This window comes from Salmo trutta, chromosome 3, assembly GCF_901001165.1.
Source record: "Salmo trutta chromosome 3, fSalTru1.1, whole genome shotgun sequence".
Lineage (NCBI taxonomy): Eukaryota > Metazoa > Chordata > Actinopteri > Salmoniformes > Salmonidae > Salmo > Salmo trutta.
The window spans coordinates 53,299,650-53,322,334 of NC_042959.1; the positions used below are offsets into that span (position 1 = coordinate 53,299,650).

The 22,685-nt window shown below is 42.9% G+C and overlaps 2 protein-coding genes across 2 annotated transcripts in view; both read left to right on the forward strand.

Moving 5' to 3' along the window:
• LOC115178475 (synaptic vesicle glycoprotein 2A-like) overlaps window positions 1–10,219 on the forward strand; it is a 53,784-nt gene extending 43,565 nt beyond the window's left edge. Inside the window, exons 7-13 of the mRNA XM_029739684.1 lie at window positions 149–256; window positions 2,220–2,308; window positions 2,698–2,862; window positions 3,037–3,170; window positions 4,519–4,725; window positions 5,083–5,242; window positions 5,999–10,219. Coding sequence (XP_029595544.1) covers window positions 149–256; window positions 2,220–2,308; window positions 2,698–2,862; window positions 3,037–3,170; window positions 4,519–4,725; window positions 5,083–5,242; window positions 5,999–6,182 — 1,047 coding nt within the window. The 3' untranslated portion in view covers window positions 6,183–10,219. The remainder of the gene's footprint in view (window positions 1–148; window positions 257–2,219; window positions 2,309–2,697; window positions 2,863–3,036; window positions 3,171–4,518; window positions 4,726–5,082; window positions 5,243–5,998) is intronic.
• Window positions 10,220–10,507: 288 nt separating this feature from the next.
• bola1 (bolA family member 1) lies at window positions 10,508–12,219 on the forward strand. Its single transcript, XM_029739697.1, has 2 exons — window positions 10,508–10,582; window positions 11,168–12,219. The coding sequence occupies exon 2, from the start codon at window positions 11,203–11,205 to the stop codon at window positions 11,653–11,655; it is 453 nt and encodes a 150-aa protein (XP_029595557.1). The 5' UTR covers window positions 10,508–10,582; window positions 11,168–11,202; the 3' UTR covers window positions 11,656–12,219.
• Window positions 12,220–22,685: the final 10,466 nt, after the last annotated feature.

Here is a 22,685-nt window from a genome sequence, read left to right on the forward strand (position 1 = left end):
ATACGTTTACAGTGAGGAGGACCCTTGTTCAATTTGCATGAATTAGCTTGAACTTATTAGTTATTTGAGGATGAATTAAGCTTTGATAAACTTGTTTAGGGAGTAATTATGTTAAGGAAGTGTGACTGAGTTGTGTTGTTGCCCCTAGGTGACCACCATCAAGACAGTTAAGCAGATGGATGAGCTGGTGGACATGGGAGAGGGCACCGCCTGGTACCAGAGATGGAGGATGAAGCTGGCTGACCTGTTCAACCAGGTAACATACTCTACCTTAACCTGTTCAACCAGGTAACATACTCTACCTTAACCTGTTCAACCAGGTAGCATACTCTACCTTAACCTGTTCAACCAGGTAGCATACTCTACCTTAACCTGTTCAACCAGGTAACATACTCTACCTTAACCTCTTCAACCAGGTAACATACTCTACCTTAACCTGTTCAACCAGGTAACATACTCTACCTTAACCTGTTCAACCAGGTAACATACTCTACCTTAACCTGTTCAACCAGGTAACATACTCTACCTTAACCTGTTCAACCAGGTAACATACTCTACCTTAACCTGTTCAACCAGGTAACATACTCTACCTTAACCTGTTCAACCAGGTAACATACTCTACCTTAACCTGTTCAACCAGGTAACATACTCTACCTTAACCTGTTCAACCAGGTAACATACTCTACCTTAACCTGTTCAACCAGGTAACATACTCTACCTTAACCTGTTCAACCAGGTAACATACTCTACCTTAACCTGTTCAACCAGGTAACATACTCTACCTTAACCTGTTCAACCAGGTAACATACTCTACCTTAACCTGTTCAACCAGGTAACATACTCTACCTTAACCTGTTCAACCAGGTAACATACTCTACCTTAACCTGTTCAACCAGGTAACATACTCTACCTTAACCTGTTCAACCAGGTAACATACTCTACCTTAACCTGTTCAACCAGGTAACATACTCTACCTTAACCTGTTCAACCAGGTAACATACTCTACCTTAACCTGTTCAACCAGGTAACATACTCTACCTTAACCTGTTCAACCAGGTAACATACTCTACCTTAACCTGTTCAACCAGTTAACATACTCTACCTTAACCTGTTCAACCAGGTAACATACTCTACCTTAACCTCTTCAACCAGGTAACATACTCTACCTTAACCTGTTCAACCAGGTAACATACTCTACCTTAACCTGTTCAACCAGGTAACATACTCTACCTTAACCTGTTCAACCAGGTAACATAGCATCATACTGGTAATGAACAGCTAAACCAGAGACGAACGTAATGTTTCACTTGCTCTCCTGAGGACCTTTGGTCAACTGGGGCTAAATTGAGTGAATACTTTAACAAGAATGGGAGGATTATCCATCCTTCTCCTTTTTCTTCTACATTTTGAATGCGCATCATTGGTCTAACAAAAAGGTGTTATATCTAGCGCAATCTAAATAGCATCTGTATACCAAAAAACATATTTTAATTGTCGCATACACCAGATAGGTGCAGTGAAATGTGTTGTTTTACAGGGTCAGCCATAGTAGTACAGCTCCCCTGGAGCAAATTAGGGTTAAGTACCTTGCTCAAGGGCAGATCGACAGATTTTTCACGTTGTTGGCTCAGGTATTCAAACCAGTGACATTTCTGTGACTGGCCCAACGCTCTAACCGCTAGGCTATCTTCCGCCTATAGTCTCTCATACCTCTCTCATACCTCTCTCATACCTCTCTCATACCTCTCTCATACCTCTCTCATACCTCTCTCATACCTCTCATCACCACTGCTATTACTGTCAAAGAGAACAGAGTAGGTTCATGTTTATATGCTCTTAACTACAGAGTGAGAGACTGGAATGATTGTTTGTATATCAGCCCCCGTCGTTTATAAAGTGCCTGTGTGCAGAGAATCCCTAGCTGTGTTTACTAGCTGTGTTTACTAGCTGTGTTTACTAGCTGTGTTTACTGTTGGCTTGTGTGGAACGTGGAACTTTATGTTAATTTAATGCTGTTGTAGATTGTAGAGATACTTCCTTTGAGATATATTGTTTGTGTGCGTGTGTGTGTCGGTTTGTGTGTGTGTGTGTGTGTGTGTCGGTTTGTGTGTGTGTGTGTGTGTGTGTGTGTGTGTGTGTGTGTGTGTGTGTGTGTGTGTGTGTGTGTGTGTGCGTGTGTGTGTGTGCGCGTGTGTGTGTGTCTGTGAACCTCCCTGTAGGTGTGGAGCAACTTCCTGGCCATATTCTCTCCTGAGTACTGTCGCACCACTCTCATGATGATGGCTGTGTGGTTCTCTATGTCGTTCAGGTAAAGTCAAGCTCCCAAAACTGTTTTCAGATAACATACAGCCAAAGTCAGATCCGCATAGAATGAATTACTGGTATAATAAACTAACTTGATTTCTTGTTTAGATTTTTAGATTATTTGTGTACTAGTATTGTATTTGCGAGGCATTCTGCTCCACTGTTGGGGCTAGTAACATAAGCATTTCACTGCACCTGCTATAACACCTGCAAATCTGTGTATGCGACCAACACACTTTGATTAGATTTTGTCTGACTCAAGTGAAAATGTAGTTTTACATTACTGATATTGATGATGTAGTTAGTGTCCTATCCCTTCTAAGTGGATTGTACTAAGTATATCATCACGATCCCTACGTCTGTCTTAACATCCATCTCCCTTCTCTCCCTCAGTTACTATGGGCTGACGGTGTGGTTCCCTGACATGATCAAGTATCTCCAGAAGCAGGAGTACTCCTCGCGCACCAAGGTCTTCATCAAGGAGAAGGTGGAGCACGTCACCTTCAACTTCACCCTGGAGAACCAGGTGCACCGCAACGGAGAGTACTTCAACGACAAGTAGGTCCCCCTTCCCTCTTCCCTCACCAGCGTTGTCATGGGAACGCAGCAGGGTTACCAAGCCATTCATACAGTAAATAGGTCAAGGGTCATTCAGTCATTCTGATGTTAAAACAAACTCTTTCTCTCTCTCTCACTCTCTCTCTCCCCCCCATCTCTCTATCTCTCTGTCAGGTTTATGAATCTGAAGATGAAGTCCATGGTGTTCGAGGATTCTCTGTTTGAGGAGTGCTACTTTGAAGACATCACCTCCAGCAACACCTTCTTCAAGAACTGCACCTTCATCGCCACCCTCTTCTACAACACAGGTCAGTTGTTTACAACTCTCTGCTGATGAGAGTGTTGTATCAGTGTTTGTTGGAATTATAAGTTGTGGATGTCTTGTTTTGCTTATACGGGGTTTTCCTTCATTAACTAATCTAAGTACTGTAATCTCAATCGTGTTAGTGGCTTCTGTGTTTGATTGACAGATAAAATACAATTGTATGCCATATTTTGTCTAAGGAGCTAAAAATGTCTCATGTTGTTCATATAGATCTTATGCATTTCTTACTAAGGTGTTCAACCTCTCTTACAGAAACAGAGCCAGAAACAGAGCAGAGAATCAGCTCCAATTATATGCTTCATACAAGACAAAATGGCTCAATTACCGTCACTCTACTCCCTGGTCCTGTAACATAATGTAGCAATGCAGACAGAGAGAGGTATCCTAGCAACACAGCCCCAATCCTGTTTTACTTCCGCCTGCAAATGACATAACTGTCAGTCATCTCAAACTAAATGATAGATTTTTCCAAAAACAAAAAGCAGCCTGCACAAGAAGATGATTCATCTGTATGGCTGATGACAAAAGATGGGTAATATTGATGAGCTTGAAGTCCTCTCGATCCATCGGCAGAATCCAATTTCATCTCTGACATTACACGCTCAACGATAGAAACCTACTATCAGCCAAACACAAGCCTTTTAATGGCTTAGCCTCTCTCTCTTTCTCTGTCTCTCTCTCTCTCTCAAGACGTTATCAGAGCGTACGATAGGGACTATCTAAACGCCTCCCTCTCGTTCTGTTAGGTGTTTGTCCGTCATTAGACTAGTCAAGCAATCACTCTGCTGCTATCAATGCCATGCAGGAGCTACTCATTTGAATTTGAATTAGAAACTAATTTCACTGCTATTGCTTTATTGCTTAATCCCTCTGTGCTTTCCCACTAAGAGCTAGAACCTGCTAGATTGTTGCCATAGTGCAGAATGTTAACCCACTATGGGACTAACCACATGATGGTTTCATGCTGAGAAGTACAGCAGAGCAAAACCTAGAGATTTGAGGTCAGAGGTTAGGCTTGGACAGTATGGACAAACCGTTCAATTATGTACAGTAGAATAAAGAATTCAGTATTATGAATGTATTTTATTTTGTAACTCATTGAATAGGCCCTAGATATGTGAACCTTACGCCCCAGTTCATATTCTGTCATTCATCCGTTAGAATGACTGTGGTTTATGGGACTGTGTTCATATGAGATAGCTGACATTAAAGATCCGAGCAGTACAGAATGCATTAAAGTCTATCCCTACATTGAATCGACTTAACCACAATTCTCGTCAATATACCCCCCCCCCCTTCTCCTCTCTCTCCCCTCCTTCTCTCCCCTGCAGATCTGTTCAAGTACAGGCTGATCAACAGCAAACTGGTCAACAGCACCTTCCTGCACAACAAGGAGGGCTGCATGCTTAGCGACTTCAGCGACGAGAACAGTGCCTACATGATTTACTTTGTCAGCTTCCTGGGCACCCTGGCCGTGTTGCCTGGCAACATTGTGTCGGCGCTGCTCATGGACAAGATCGGACGGCTGAGGATGCTGGGTAATAGAGCGAGGAGAGGCGACAGTGTCGTCACGGCTACAATGGTGTCATCTGATTTTGCACCGTACTGTTGGTGCATGTCTTCGACACATAGAGATCAGCAACCTTAAGAAAACTAAATGTAGTCTGCTTAACCTATGGTAGATTGGGCAGAATTGTCTGTCTCACAACGGCCAAAATGGATTCAGCAAGAATAGCAGACATATTAGATGACATATTCATAGATTCACTCATTTTCCCTCTCTTCTTCTCTCCCTCTCCCCTTTCCCCCTCCCTCTCTCTACCCCTCCTTACCCCATTTCTCCCTCCCTTTCCCTTCCTCCCCATCTCTTTCCCTCCTCTCCTCTCTGTCTCCAGCGGGCTCCAGTGTGATCTCTTGTGTCAGCTGTTTCTTCCTGTCGTTCGGCAACAGCGAGTCGGCCATGATCGCTCTGCTCTGTCTGTTCGGGGGCATCAGCATCGCCTCCTGGAACGCCCTGGACGTGCTGACGGTGGAGCTCTACCCCTCTGACAAGAGGTAGGAAACCCCAACCAGAGAGCCACACCAAAACCTTGGCACTGTGGAATGTTGTAGCTTCCACTGGCAAAAGTGGTGCCTTGATGTGATAGGCTACACTAGATGGAGGCAAATGGAGGAAGTAGTACTGTGTAAGAGCAGTGGTGGTAGTGGTGTGTGAGACTGGGTGGGAATCCTTACTGCCACCCCATGGCTGAGTGAACACTGCACTGCCTCAACCAACCTATACTAAACAATCCTGTATGTCCCAGTAAACTGGGTTGACTGAAAAATGTCTCATCATAGCAGACTGGCTGTTCATTATTATCAACGGAGTTCGAGCCCTGAATGCTGATTGGCTGACAGCCGTGGTATATCAGACCGTATACCATGGGTATGACAAAATATTTATTTTTACTGCTCTAATTATGTCGGTAACCAGTTTATAATAGCAATAAGGCACCTCGGGGGTTTGTGGTAAATGGCCAATATATGTTGCAGAGCAGAGCAAACACGTTACCTTGCAAACTCATGCTTCTATTGACATTCATACTTGGTAATTTGCTGAAACTCTGTTTAAGCAGTTAGTTGATTTCATACCTCATTGCTTAATAATATCTGACCATGATTAAATATTATTTTCCAATTTCAGAAAGAGTAGTAGCGCTCCCTATCTGGCTGAACAGTCCTCCTGCAGGTGTTACATTATGAGTTCAATCTGAGACTGTTTAAATAGAGGTTATTATGGAACTGACTGATCTTCCTCTCTCCTCCCAGATGCACAGCGTTTGGCTTTCTAAACGCCCTCTGTAAACTGGCAGCCGTGTTGGGCATCAGCATCTTCACCTCTTTCGTGGGCATTACCAAGGCTGTGCCCATCCTGTTCGCCTCCGGGGCGCTTGCAGCGGGCAGCTTCCTGGCGTTCAAGCTGCCGGAGACACGGGGCCAGGTGCTGCAATAGTGTGGCCACACCCCTAGGGGGCGACGTGGGGGGTCAGAATGAGTAAGCCACACTGTGAACAACAAGCAGCCCAAGAAACCCCTAAACTCTGCCCTGTACGCCCAATTGAAGTCACAGCCTATTCACAGGAATTAGTTCAATGCAGATGCTGCACAGATCTACTAAGTTGTAAATATTGTGGATTGCCTGATATTGGATGTACTGTTTAGATAGACACATCTCTATACTACTAAGATCTGTGGAACTGTGCTGCCGCTGCTTGACATTGATCCCCATGAATATGCTGTGAGTTGGTAGAGAAAGGGAAGTGCAACCAAACTCTGCCCCTAGACCAACAGAAGCTGTTCCAACTTTAATGCTTGTTCAGTGCAATCTTAATCACTAAGTGTATGTGTTTAGGAGGGTTGAGGAAGTAGTTTAGATGCAGTTCCCCATAATGGAGACAGATTTATGGGGTTATGGGGTAGGGACATGGGGTCTAGTTTATGAGCCATGCCATTAGCCCGTAATAGAAATTATCACTAGCCATCCGATCTGTATTCAGACCAATTTCTCCGATAAGCTCAGCTCACTTCCCATCTACATGTGTCTACATTGTTATGGGAGAACGTCAGTCAAAAATGATGCGTTATGCCTTGATTTGAACTATTTTTGACTTAATGGGTAAACCAAAACATTTCGTTAAACCAAGGCCTCATTATCATACCTTCCAAGGTCTTGTTTATTTTATGTACAAAATAACTGCCATTTTATAGATGCTAGAACATTCCAGGTTTACTTTAATTATGGTTTGAATGAGACTGTTGACAAAAGTGATCTGTTGAGCTTTTTCCCTTTAAATCATTCTTTCTAGCCATTCTATCATAAACGGTCACTCAAATCAATCCTTCAATCTCCATTTCTGACAATGTTGAAATTTGTTCAGCCCATATTGTTCGCCATGTACATTTTAGAACAACACTTTTATTCAAACATTCCACATTTAAAGCACAAATGTTTGCTGATGCAAATATGACTATTGTCACAACTTGTTACAATAGTTATTACTACTGTCATGTTCTAAACAAACGTTTAAAATCCCACAGTTCAATCGTCATTCTTGCTTCCTATATCCTATAGTAACAAATGCCTTCTTTGTTCCATCTGTCATAGGCATTATGTTTTGCTCTTACAAAATGTGTTTTTGGAAAGTGGTATGCATGTAACTAAGTATGTAAGTGAATTCATGGACAGTTTGCTAGAAAGATAGAACACAATATGAAAATGGCATTGAAGTGTGTCATGTTACTGTACATCAATAAGTCAGATGTTAGATGTTATATCCGTGTCCTTTTATGAGAGAAATCACACTGCCTTTGATATAATTTGGCTGTTCTAACATTGACCTTGGATTTCTGGAACATTCTCGCATCCCTTGAACACATAAAACCATTTTAATGTGCACAACTGAAACATACGTTTTCATTGTTTGTGATATTTTGATACAGGAACTAGATGTTCAAAGTGGAGCGAAAATCTTCAAAATAATGAAGTTGAAAATAATATGGAAAGGATACACTTAACTTCAGTGAAACATTGAAACAATGTGATATATTTTCAGTAGATTTCATTTGATATTTATAAAGATATTTAGATATATTTACTTTTGGATGCAATATATGTGTTTCAAAAGAGACTATAGTGGTAAGCACATATATGCACTGTCATTAAATACTAACATATACGTCATAGCCCATATCTTATTCTTAGTATAATTTTGATATGGGTGTGAGAATGTGCTTGTTTGCCTGTGTAATATTGAACTTTGACCTGCAATATTGATTTTTCTTTTGTGGATTCTTGATAGCTTGTTTATTAGTTGTTTTATTCAATACTTGGAGTATGATTAACTGATGTGGCGATATAAGTAAAAGCTGCTTTATTGATCGGATGATCAAAATCAGAATTAAAACTCAATGAGAAGGAGAACATTATTGGATGCTTATGGGAAATATTTCACAGAGCATTGAAATAGAAGTAGTATAACTTTCCTTTGATTTCCACCCTTGAAGCTTAGAACATCATGATATATGGGTACATTTAACATGTTACACACCTCCGCTGAGGTTTTTATCATACATGATAGACTAGGACTAAACACACTGCTAAGGGCAGTGTCCTCACGGGATATCTGATCCATAGATTTCCTGTACATTGGTTTGGTACCAAAAACCATTTCACATTTCCCTTATAGCAAGCACATTGATCAAGTGTGGTATGTTCACAATTGCATGTTACAAAGAAACAAACAGAGAAAAGCAACAAGCACTGATTCAGCAACAAAGGAAATGATCATAAACTGCCATTTTTTAGGATAGCAGCCATATGTAGACTTAACAGAATTCTAGATAGAGACCAATCCATTGCACTAAATGTACCTAGCTGTACATGCACAGTTGTTAATGCCTTGCATTCTTCAAAAGACCAAAACCTTTGTGACATTAAATATATCAGTAGCTAGCACATGAAGGGTAGCAGAAGGTAAAGCAGTTGACGTACACACAACAACTGCTTACAAGTGACCACTTTAAGACAGTAGCCAAATGATTAATTGGTACCAAATGAGTCATGCATGCGGTTGTGAACAGCACACAAAATAATCAGTATACATTGATTTACAGTTGTCACAGTTGACTATTTATTGACATAGCAACCTCTCACTTTTCTTTATGTTTACATGACCATGAACTAGCATATTCCACACAATTGACATGCATTAGTCTACACACCCAAACCTTTCACTGATGGTTTAGTGACCGCCGATCTATAAGTGTGCCATTAGTAATTTATCTCATTTATTATTGCCAAATATTTTTGTATGTCTTAAGTTTATACTATGTCATAAAAAAAACTGGAATATAGATTTAAATATGTAAATTAAAATACATGAAATATAACATAGATAAATATTATAGGTCTTTATAACCTTTGACCCCTTGAAAATATTCCTGTAGTAGGGGGAGCAGTTTTTATAAACTGATCTGGGACGTGGATGGCCAGTCTGTCGGAAAGTACATTTGTTAACAATTCCTCTAAGAAGCAGAGTAATCTTAAAAGATTCCATTTGTTATTGAAGAATCAGCCTCAGCATTGCAGCATGTGTCTGATCTGTGTTTCCATATCCTATCTGTATGTTGTCCTAATTATACCGCCCATGAAATGATAAACAAGGATGTCAATATTATTGTTGTATAGTACGACATGGAACGCTGTGAAATGCTTAACTATCTATTTACTCTCTCAGTGAACCAGTTCAGGATATTTTAAGTCAAGATTGTTTCTAGGACCTGTAGTTGCATATTTTCAATTCTGTTACAGGGTTTTTTTGTATTCTTAACTTGTTGCTCGGTCAACGGTCAATCATGAGTGCAAAAACATAATTATAGCAATAAGTGTTTGATTATTTGTATTTTATCTCTCCCCAAAACACTATTGGGAAATTAAGCACATTATATGCTGGGCCTTTTCCACTGAAATGCTGTGTGTTGGCTTCTACTAAATGGGACTGAATGGCTTATATTTACTTCTAAAACTACCCCTAGGTCTTTGAGGCTTTTGTCAATAAGAATACATTGTGATTAATTCATGTAACAGAGGATTTATCACTGTCTTTGTACTGTGCTGTATAATCTGTAGTTGTTTGTATGTAAGTATAGATCATAGTATTAGCAATTACAATACTCTATACATGTGGAACCATAAATAAAATACAAAGGACAAAAAAAAACGTAAGTGTAAATGACAGAATACTATATGTTGTCTTTGATTTTGTGTATTTTGTAAATGAGAATGGAATATAAGTAAATACATCAAAATAAATACTACTGGTTATGAAGAATACTTAAATGTTACAACGCCATGATTCTGTTATAAAGTTTGTGTGTGGGATTTTTTCTTATCTTTTGTCTATGTTTATTTATTTGCACTGTTGTGCAATTGACATTTTCAGAACAGCAATGGATAGCAAAGAAAAATAAACTACTGTCCTAATGATGAAACCCTTGTAATTATTTAATTTACCGAATTGATCATCAATGATATAATGGATTTCTTGACTTCTGTGCCAAGGGGTCAGAACAGCATCCCACTGGGCACAGATGTCAATCCAACGTCTTATTCCACGTTGGTTCAACATAATTTCACCAACAGGCATGATAGCTCATTTTGAATGTTTTTTACTTTGCACCATACCTCCACCAGTACTAGATTTACTAGCCTACAAAGACTACAATTTACTGCTGAAATATGAGTCCCAGGCCGTCTACAAAGACTACAATTCAAGCAAAGACTACAAGTCCCAGAAAGTCCACAGCAGGCAGCACTTCCTGTGTACGTTGGAAAACTGAGGACACTGTGAAAAGGTAGGTAGCTAATACATGTATTACAACTCACTTTGGGTTATTACAGCTTTGATCATTTATTAATAACAACCCAAACTAGCTAAGGTACTATTCGAGGCTACGAAATGAATTCAATATGGCTGTGATTACTGCAAGAAGCTAGCTAGCCAGTTAGATAACGTTAGCTAGCTAACGTAGCTAGTTATAGTATGTTGTGAAAGAAATTAGCAAACGTCATTGCGCAGCATTGCATTTTCATGTGTCTAAAGAACATAGATGTTATAGCTATAGCTAACAGATACTGTAGCTATGTAAAGCAGAGTCTGCTGTAAAATAGCTAGCTTAACAGCAGATAGCGAGCTGCTGGATGCAAGCTACAGTTAGAAAAAAATGGTTCCAAAAGGGTTATTCGGCTGTCCCCATAGGATAACCCTTTTTGGTCCCAGGTAGTGCCCTTTTTGGTTCCAGGTAGAACCCTTTTAGGTTCCATGTAGAACCCTTTCCACAGACGGTACAGCCAAACGACCCTTTTAGGTTCTAGATAGCACCTTTTTTTTCTAAGATTGTAACTTCTGAACCTGAAGAGAGACCACTTCTTCATTGCAGGCTTTCTACAGACGTCGCTTTCCCCAATCCTCTGAATGCTGCCCAGTGTTCTCCGCTGTGCCTGTCCAATCTCCACCACCCTCGCCTTCACCAGGCCCTTAGCCCACTTCCGACCCCACATGGCTCCTGATCCCAACCGGCCCGTGGAGGGGGCCATACGGACCAAGCTCACCCAGCAGTTGGAGCCAGAACACCTGGAAGTCCACAATGAGAGCCACATGCACGCCGTGCCCCCTGGATCCGAATCCCACTTCAGAGTCCTGGTGGTCAGCCCACGCTTCGACGGCCTCTCCCTGCTACAGCGCCACCGCCTTGTCAACGAGACCCTAGCCGAGGAGCTGAAGACCTGTGTCCACGCGCTGGCCATCCAGGCCAAGACACCCCTGCAGTGGGGCAGCAACCCCAGCATAGCCAAGAGCCCACCCTGCATGGGAGGATCTAAGGGGGACCACACGGTGGAGGAGAAACTCAAGGCTGGACGGGACTGACCAGCAAAACTCAGCAGTCATCAACCCTGGTTCTAGAGAGTAACAGCCTGTGCAGGCTTTGGTTCCAGCACTAACTCATCTATTAAAATGTGTTGTCTGTTCAATACCTTGATAAGTTTAATCAGGTCTGGAACAAAAGCCTGAACGTCCCATGTGCTAGTTGAAGAGGGTGGTAATTAACATTGTTGTAAACTAGTGTGATATCATTTCATTACTGCTTGAGAGGTTGTTTCTAAATGAGCAGCATGACTTCGGTCTCTTGGCAGTTTAATCCAAGAAGAGTTGGGTTTTAGATTAGACTCTTCCATTTAGTGGCCGTCACTAGAATGCCTCAAGATCTTGCAGTTCAGTAGCATGTGGTACATTGAACTATATGATATGAAGGGATGGAGTGTGTCTGTTTTGTCTGAAAATAAAATGTATCGTATGTGAGGTCAGAAGTACAGGAAGTCAAGACAGAATAAAGAATGTTTTGTCAAGGTGCATTGGGGCAGTTTTGTGGTTGGCATTATTTCCCCCCAAAAGGCTTGGGTGTCTGTTAATAAAAATACACATTTGATGAAATATTGCTTGTAATGTTTTTGTTTTGCATGCTACCTTTGAATACACATCTGCAGTATAGGTTTAAAAACTTGCTGTGTTTTGATTTTGAAATGGAACACTAAATGTAGTACTAGTGATACCACATGAGGGCAGTATGTGCAAATGTTCTGTTGATGTGAAGTACAGCTTTGACAGAATGATGACACACGGCTTCATTATTTCCCTATGACACTGCCTTTCATCAATTCTTCAATACGGTAATTATTAAATCCAATCATTTTTATTTCATTTCTCACCATAACAAAATGTCAGTGTTATAGCAACAGGGGATAATCACTCAAATTGTGGAATATAAAGTGTTGGTTAATAGAGGTGGTCAAACTCGATTGTCTTAACTCACATACAGGGTGTATCACAGTTCACTTACTTCCTTATCAATTTGACTTATTCGCCTGTCTTTTCTAATTATTGTGGATGGCTTAGAGCCAGAAGACAGGGTGAAAGATGGTGGTTCTCAGAAGGACATGTCCTAACCCCATCATGGCCGTGGGTTTCTATTTCTGTCTCGGCTGTATGTGTCAACGTGAAGGTCCTCTTGTCCTACCCTCAACCCCAGGACCTGTCAAAATATCTGTTATTACAAAAACGTAAGAGTAATGACACGAAAAACCTTGTTGGTGATAGCCTAAACAAACAGTGAACGAACATCTTTTCCCAATGTGTTGTTTTTCCGATAAATTAGTAAACATTTTAATGTTTCAGGAGGTTTTATTGAAATATTTCAGTACATCAACAAACAGGATAACTTTAATATATGCAACTAAATCAAAACAACCATCCAAGCGGCCATTTTCCCCATGAATTTTTTAAGTGCTGAAAAGCTCATAAAGATGGTCCTTATTGAATGTGGAGACAACTCAAGGTTGACTTCTACAAACGTCCCTGTCTGGAATAGACGACCTGTCAGGCCTTACAAAAGGCCCTGTGAGGAAGGTGAACAACTGGTGTCACTGGTTTGAAAAAGGAAAACAGTAACACAGCCATTTTATGACCCTGTCTATTAGAGTCAGGCCTCAGGCGGAGACGTAAACTACTACACAGGGGCAAAAAGCGAAGGGTGAAGGCAATTGAAATAAAGTCTACTGCCTCGGGAAGCAAAGACTTGTCTCTGCAAATTACATTTACCTGTCACAATTCCAGGTGCTGTTATGAGGGAGTGGCGAGGAGGACACGTCAACCATTTTAAGCTAGCGTAGCATAGTGCTGTTGCAACAAAAATGACAAAGTTGATTGGCTGATATCCATCATAAGTTGTTATGAGATTAGAGTTTGTCCGAGTTTATTGAACTGCTAGTTCACAACTCAATCAGAAAACTCTGACGGTGTATAGGTAGCATGGGTTAGGGTCAATTGCTTTCCAATTGGTAATACGTTGTCATGTTTTCATTTAAAGTATAAATAATGTTGACATATAATGTGGTATCTTCAATTCATGAACTGAATGGAAATTAAATATTAAAAACTAAAACAAATTAAAGCCAACCCTGGTAGATAGACTGCTTTCCCTCTGGCTGGTCACTGGTGATGATGGATCATTCAGGGGGTCCCGGGTTGCCCACGTGTCCCGGTCTGGGTGATCCATCAGTGGGAACCCACCTCAGTGGTAGCCTGCTCTACGTCAGAGCCAGGAGTGATGGTGCCAGGACGGGCTGGAACCCTGGGCAAAGCAGGGTTCCCGCGATGGCCCCTGATTTACGCTCCCGGCTCTGGACCAGGGCTCCTTTTGCACAGCTGACCCCTCCAGGTTGGCGGTCAGGGGGGCTCGAGGAGAGGAGGGAGGGAGGCACCAAATGGGTGTCTACTCTGAGAAAGGCCCTGCTGGGGCCTGCTTGACCGTCCCAGGGGACTATCTGCCTCCACAGCCCCCCTGGTCATCTGCAGTGTCTGTGCAGCATGTGTGTGGAGGGAAAAGAGCCTGTTTAACACATTTAGTTCAACCCCACTAGTAACAACAATTGTTAAATTTACGTGTTTTGAATGATAAAGCTGGGGGTGATACACATTAAAAACTATTTATCATTGTAGGAAATGTTACACAGACCCATAACTATTACATGGGATGATTTGTACTAGCTTTATTATCCTATTTTGCATAAAAAATATACTTTGGCATGTCTTCACAGTACACTCGTAGGTCAAAATAGGGAATACATCACATTCAAAACACGAATTACAAGTTAGAAACTTCAGAAAGGGTTTTAAAAGTTCACACTGATCTGATAAATAATCATTATCTGGTTTCACAATGTGAGAAAAAACAAGTGTTGGATTTAAGATGATGGTAATAGCCTATTAAGTCCTTTAATTGGAAAGTTTCTCTCTCTCTCGCACCACACTGCCTACTAATGAATTCAGTGAATGGGCGGCTTGAAAGAGAAGGACAAAGAAAGAGATAGGGGAAGACAATATCCTTGTGTGGGAGAATTAGTTACACTCAGTAGTCTAAGTATTCAAAGCAGAGTAAAAGGGCTGCATGGATTAAGAGAAAAGTCCACACAGGTGGGCTCTGGGAGAAACCAGGGTCACATGACAGGACGTTACCTCGTTTGATAAACACCAGCCGTGCTCACAGGAAGAAGGAAGGGAGTTATTTTATAGGGGAATTAACTGGCGCTACACATCAGGTATTTATTAAGGCAGATCTCCCAGGTGTGCAGTACAACCAAGTCAAGCGAAACATCTTGGAGGGTTTCTTGATGAGAAACATCTTGGATCTAAACTTCATAATGGTCAGTAAATAGTCATACTGATAAGGGTTGTGATTTGAGACTAAGAATGAGGCTAAGCATATTTCAGTCTTAATGAGAGATGAGTTAAACAATCAATCACACGTAATCACTTTTGCACATTTTCCTCTGCACATTTGTCAATCATGTCATTAGATGAGAAGCATTTTTCTACCTTTGCCCTTTTACATTTTCACTTGTTTTATTCTGGGTGCAAGAACGTTTGACCTCTTCACAAACTCCAGTCATAAAATAAGCAGGTCATATCGATTGTTTTTTTCCCCTTTTCAACCAAAGAAGACAAAATGTTCAGTTGTGTAGAAATATCTACTCAATCGCCAAACTCAAAAAAAAAAATGAAATCGAGTAACATTTTGCATGTGCCACGCAGAGTATCTGCCTTTGTGTGATGACCACTTTTGGTGTGCATGGTTCGCTGACTCACATGACAGTAGAAAACCATGACATCAGAGTTGAGGCTGGGGCTGGTTAGGCTGGTTTTGGGCCAGAGTGCACAGGCCTTACCTCTAAGCCCTCTGGAGGATCCACACTCAGTAATTGACATGCATGCCTCTTATACTCTCCCCTGCAGGGCTTCAACTAGAGGAGTGTACATGTCAAGACAGATGGGACACAGATAAGACTCCCTCTTTCAACCTCGTCTCTCTCTGTCCTCCCTCCTGCCTCTCTCAAGCTCTCTCTTTCTCAGCCCCCTGTCAGCGTTTGAGCAACCTCTGATCTTTTGTTGATCTATGATGCGTCTTTTAACCTGTTCCCGTTCCTTTCTCAACCTTCCCCCTTCTTCTAATCGTCCTTCAACTGTTTTTAGTTTAGGACCCCCTCTCAATCCGCTCTCGATCTGCTCTCGGCCCCCACCCGTAGTTTCTCTCGATGTTCTACTATTTTCAAACTTTACTCAACTTTCCCTCAACCTGGTCTCTCAACTGTTTCAAAGCACCGCCCCCTGAATCCACTTCCAGCCGCTTTGCTCATCCTCTCTGAACTTTTTTTCTCTCGCAGCCTTCTTCTAACTTTTTTCAACCCTTCCCTCAACCTCCATTCCACTCTTAACTTTTCCTCAACTCTCTCGCTACTTTTTAGCCGGCCCTCATCTCAATCCTCTGTAGACCACCTAACGTAGCCTGCCTGCACTTTGCCCTCCAACCTTCTCTCAACTTTTTCTCAACCAGCCCTGCCATTCAAGTGAGCTCCATGCTCCGCTTCTTATAGAGGAATACCAATGCTGAGCCCCCCAGAGGGCTGACAGAGCCTATTTATGTTTAATGCACAGCCTGAAGCTATTATCATATTACCATGTGATGTTATTGATTTGCCCCCTGAGTAGTACTTAAATGTTCATGTTTTTAGTCAGAGGTTGTAAGTTATTCAAACATAAATGTTCGGAATCTTTTAGTATTTTGAGTGACAGCCGACAGAGGTACATGAGCCTATGGCTGTAGGGTGCAGCGCCTGCTTTGGCATCAACTCTCTCTTCCTTATGGTCTCTTTCTGGTTTATTTTGTTGGACCAAAATGCACTGACATGGACGGTTACTCATAAATGTAACTTCAACTCATAATTCATTCCCTGTCTATAGGAAATGATCAGACCGTGCGCAGATACTGAATAGATGAATGCTTCATTCTCAGGATGTTGAGGAAGTATTTAAGAGCAAACAGTAGCTATTCCACACAGTGCTATGGGGCCTCTTTTTCCTGTTGGAAAAACAAGTGGTCACGGTCGGGTCACCCAAACCTAACGTTGCGATAAACTCTTATGAATGCCCCCCATTCTATCCCAACCTGCTGAATTGCTGAGGAAAGGCACCTGGTGTGCGTTGCTAGTGGTAGTAGTGTCCTATAAAAACCCATGGGAGGGATTGTTTGGCCGGGCGTAGGGCATCCCAACGCAAGGCCAGTGAATAGAGGGTTAATCTTCATCGCTTCAGATGTACGGTCAAGCTGAAAAGAGCCAGAACGCTTGACTCGGGGCTCCGACAAAATGTGATCTATTGTTCATCTGTCGGGCGCCCGTGATATATTCTATCCTACACTCTCGGACAAAACGTACCCGGCGATTATACAAGCGGGGCCACTGGCCTGCAACAACGCAAGCTCAGGGAGTTTGGACACCAGGGTGTTTGACCTCTCGGGTCCTCTGCTCTTTTGTTCCCAGTGACCTCTGTTGCTTTTACCCCCCCTCTGAACCTAAAACCTCAGTCCCCGCCCTCACTCTCCCACACACCCTTCACACAAACAAATAAAGAAATGGGGCCCTCCAGTTTATTTTATTAGCACTTTGAAACCCAGGCCTTTTAAAGGGGAGGAGAGAAAAATAATAATAGGATAGCCTTTTAATTTGAAGAGTTATTAGGGTTCAAATAAAACAACGGGGCTCGGGTGAAGCTCTGGGTCAGATAGGGGTGTCACCGTGTTTGATTTTAGGAACCCCTCCGTTTTTGTCTTTGACCTTGGAGCTCTGAAATTGTGAAAAACGCAGACTTGGAGACCCCAGATAACATTTTGACGTCAGTGAATGAGGGGGGTTGGTGACCATATGGGCTCACACTGAGGACCAAGGACCAATGCAGGGGTTCTCTCTCTCTCTCTCTCTCTCTCACTCTCACTCTCACTCTCACTCTCACACACAAACACATGGAAAAAGTATGCCCCCCACACACACTTTTTCTTCAACAGCTAATGGGGATCAAATATTAAATGAAATAAATCACACACCACCAGTCCAGTCCTGGTGTGGTGTATGTTCGTTGCCAGGGGGCTGTTGTCCCCTTGTCTAACTCTGAATTGACCTAGTGAATAGTGGTGGTAGGTAGGCAGTCCCTGCCCCTTCCTGAATCCAATTTACAGTAAACACTCTCCACATAGGTCTCCGCTCCACTGAACCTGTGTAGGGCTTGTATGCCCACTTCTCTTGTTCCCTCTCCTCTACTTCCCTCCTCTTCCCCTGTTCCTCCACTTTACAGTTGGTTCTCGCATCATCTTTTCGACTGTTTACTAAACAGACCTACAGACTCTCTTGCAGCCCTCCCCCTCTTTCCTCACATGCATGTCTTTGTTTGGGATCATCTAAGCAGAAAATGGTTTTGCCCTCAGAACAGCCTCAATTCGTCAGGGTATGGGCTCTACAAGGTGTTGAAAGCGTTCGACAGGGATGCTGGCCCATGTTGACTCCAATGCTTCCCACAGTTGTGTCAAGTTGGCTGGATGTCCTTTGGGTGGTGGACCATTCTTGATTGCTACGGGAAACTGTTGAGGCTGAAAAACCTAGCAGTGTTGCAATCCTGGACACATCCAAACCGGTGCACCTGCCACCTACTTCCATGCCCCGTTCAAAGGTACTTAAATCTTTTGTCTCGCCCATTCACCCTCTGAACGGCACACACACACAATCCATGTCTCAAGGCTTAAAAATCCTTCCTTGACCTGTCTCCTCCCCATCATCTACGCTGATTGAAGTGGATTTTACAAGTGACATCAATAAGGGATCATTGCTTCCACCTGGATTCCCCTGGTCAGTCTATGTCATGGAAAGACAGGTGTTCCTAATGTTTTGTACACTCTGTGTATACCAGCAGCAGGCCTGGCGTTAAATTGCGGTGCGAGACAGGAGTACTTAGGCGCTCATTCTGGGAGAGGGAAATCTGACAGTGCAAGTCTCCTTCCCTGAGGGGGAGGGGAAAACCCCAGAGCACAGGGGAGGCACAGCAGCTATACACAACACTGCAGAATACAGCCTAGCACAGAACATAACGGTCTAGCACAGAACACAACAGCCCAGCACAGAACACAACGGTCTAGCACAGAACACAACGGTCTAGCACAGAACACAACGGTCTAGCACAGAACACAAAGGTCTAGCACAGAACACAACGGTCTAGCACAGAACACAACGGTCTAGCACAGAACACAACAGCCCAGCACAGAACACAACGGTCTAGCACAGAACACAACGGTCTAGCACAGAACACAACGGTCTAGCACAGAACACAACGGTCTAGAACAGAACACAACGGTCTAGCACAGAACACAACGGTCTAGCACAGAACACAACGGTCTAGCACAGAACACAACAGCCCAGCACAGAACACAACGGTCTAGCACAGAACACAACGGTCTAGCACAGAACACAACAGCCCAGCACAGAACACAACGGTCTAGCACAGAACACAACAGCCCAGCACAGAACACAACGGTCTAGCACAGAACACAACGGTCTAGCACAGAACACAACGGTCTAGCACAGAACACAACGGCCCAGCACAGAACACAACAGCCCAGCACAGAACACAACGGTCTAGCACAGAACACAACGGTCTAGCACAGAACACAACAGCCCAGCACAGAACACAACAGCCCAGCACAGAACACAACGGTCTAGCACAGAACACAACAGCCCAGCACAGAACACAACGGTCTAGCACAGAACACAACAGCCCAGCACAGAACACAACGGTCTAGCACAGAACACAACGGTCTAGCACAGAACACAACGGTCTAGCACAGAACACAACGGTCTAGCACAGAACACAACGGTCTAGCACGGAACACAACAACAAAGGTCGTTCAAAGAAAGATGTGACCCATTAATTACTGAATAAGGTGAGATACTTGATAGAGGTTTTGTAAATAAACCAAACCAAGAAAGGATCACCAACATGGCAAGGGTTGATAAAAATGGATTAACTCTTCATCTGAAAATAATCCACACCCAGAATCATAATTCTGTGATGCGGCCAACAGCAGAAGACAGACAGATGTAAGATGGTGCTGAGAGGAGAGATGTGAGTAATATAAGTGGCTTGCTCCTGGACGGCCAACTAGGTCAAGAGAATCAACACGGGGGTGAAGGGGCTCACAAAGGCGTGAGAAGAAGGTCAACCGTGAAATTCCCCCCTCTTTGCCACTGTGACCCCCCAGGGAGGAGTCATGAGGACTGGAGAGGAATGTGTGTGTGTGTGTGTATGTGCGGGTGCAGGTGTGTGCGGGTGTGTGCGAGTGCGTGTTAGAATAGTATGTCTATTCATGTTGAGTGTGTGTGCGTGTGTGTGTGTGTGTGTATACTATTTCTATGAATGTTTTGTGGTGTGTGTGCATGTATGTTTGTGTGTGCGTACGTGTCTGCTTGTGTGTATGTGTGTGTGCGCGAATCTAGGTCGGGGATTCCTCTTTATCCGCCCTGCAGTCAAACAACTCATCTTTGTCATACCCTGTCGCCTCATGTCGCCCCACTTGGCAGGTTTTTTTTTGCACTCTCTCCACGTCAGCACTCACCTACAGTACTACCGCTATGCTTACTCCCCTATTGTTTACTAGGGGATTGTCTTCTCCTGTAAATCCTTATTTAGTCCCAATGCTTATTATTAAATGCTAAGACTTTTACATTTATGGTTGTAGTAACGTAGATAGGTAAAGTGTAATTACAGTGTTTGTATACGTTGTTAGCACTTAAAACTGTTATTTTAATTCTTATAAAGGAGACTTCTTAAGAAGGGTATTTATTTTCCAGTAAGACACCGTAGCCAAACAAATTGCAATCAACACAGATAGTACGTCCCCCCAAAACGCAGACTGACCACTGACCACTGTTCCTTTTGAAATGTGTTTTAAATTAACATCACATTGACTCATTAAAGTAGTAGCCATCCTGGTCCTAGAGAGTCTCAGGGAGTCCTGGACTCAGTGTTCCCTTTCTCGCCCAAATCTTGTCCAAAAACTCGAGTTGAACACTCTGAACTCTGACCATTGCGTAAGACTGTCATGCGCTGATGTCAAACTACGATTTACGTGACAACTTGAGTAATGCACACGCATCTTAAGTTAGGATTTGGGATGTTAATGAACTCAAAACCAAATGCTGTTGTGTTATGTTCATAATGACTTATGGTAATTTCCCTCCAAAACGAATCTAAAATACTAAACTGGTCAGAGCTTGCTTCTTTCAGAAGAATCCAAACTATAATCGATCATCTGAGAGAGACCTTATGTAAGAGCATGGAGAGTGATTTCCCCTGTGAGCGTAGTTTAGCCCCACCATGCTGAAAGTCCACATAATGAACGAGTATTAAGCTATGGTAGCCACGGTCAGAGCTTGTAAGTGATGACTGAGGAATTTACTGTAAAGGTCAGTCAGAGGATCAGGGGGTGTGTGCGTGTGCGAGGACCTGGCTGTGTGTGTGGGCGTGTGTTGGATGGTAAAAATGTATTTTAACAGCTTTGCAAAAGGAAATGAAAGATCATGAGCAATTATACATTATTACATAAACATCAACATATTTGATAAAGTTTCAAGTACAGTAACCATAAAACAACCCAAAACAAGTCCACTCACAGAGAGTATGTATCTCTGATGGTCTCCATTTTGTTTGTGATTGTGTGTGTGTGTATGTGTTCATGCTTCTGTGTGTGTTAGGAGTGGTAGGCGGTAGGGCTGGAGGGTCAGTCAGCAGGAGGAAGGTGGTGGTGGTGGGCTAGGCCCCTCCCTGAGGTCAGGGGAGAGAGGATGAAACCTGTCATTAGAAAGGTGAAGGGAAGAAAGGCCTCAACGGGGGAGCTATTGTCCCGGGGGCGGCGAGGAGGTCCACCTCTTTAGTGCCTCAAATAACACGGCCAGGCCGCCATTGTGCCGGGGTGAAAGGGCCGAGGGGGTGGGGGGCACTCCCAAACAGTGGTCAGAGGAGAAAGCCCCCCATGGGTTAGGGGGTTGTGGGGGCTATTTCGGGGGCTTTTCCCACTCTTGTTTTCTTTTTCTTTCTCGTCAGCTCATCCAGAACCCTTGGTTTGAGAAGATCGGCAGTGGTTTTATCGAGGGGTGTGCGTGTGTGACGTAGGGGGGTGCAGCTTCCTTGACTTAGAGAATGGGGTGTTGCAGATTGAATGCCATAGTTTGACATCTAAGCTGAGGCTCAATGCAGAGTCAGGACCTTTCACTCATCCCTGTGTTTTAAGAGGACGGGTCACACAGATAAAGGGAAAGGCTAAAGACCAAAGCTTTCCTTTTTTTCAGAGGCACAGTGGCGAGATTCTTAACAACTCTGTCAATTCTCTGAGCACCAACCGCAAATAGAGCACAGGAAATATACTTTCACGACCAGTTAGTGGCAAAGTGGATGAAGAAGTTATGATGTTGTACAAAATTTGTACCATTCTAGACCACCCCTCCCCTTTCCTCTCATTTCAGTGTTGTATGTTTTTCTCTTACAATACAGATACTTTATCAAAAAAAATTCAGCTTCTGAATGTCATTTACCTTGCCTGAATAAACTAGTATTCTGCTAGTTATGTGTACTTTTCTCTAAAACTGTTCCCACTACCAGAGCACCTAATAAACTGATTGAACTAATTATCAACTCCATCAGAAGCCTTTCACCCAATCCTAAAGCGCTGATGACTTTAGAGGGACAATAAAACCTGCTGAGTTGTGACCTGAATGTTTAGGAAACCTGAGAGAGAAGGGGACAAGATAAGGTCAACAACGTTACATACTTCTGACAACTTGTACAGAGTAAGCAGGTCAAACACTACGGTGAGAATGAAGAGTGCTGACTGAGTGTTGCTCTGTGCTGGCTTTGACTGCACTTCTCTTCAATGGGAACCTATGGTAGATGGCTGGCTCAATGACCAATGACAAGTCTGAAATAGAATGATGATCAGTGGTAACCTGCTGCTAGAGAAACAGAGGAGA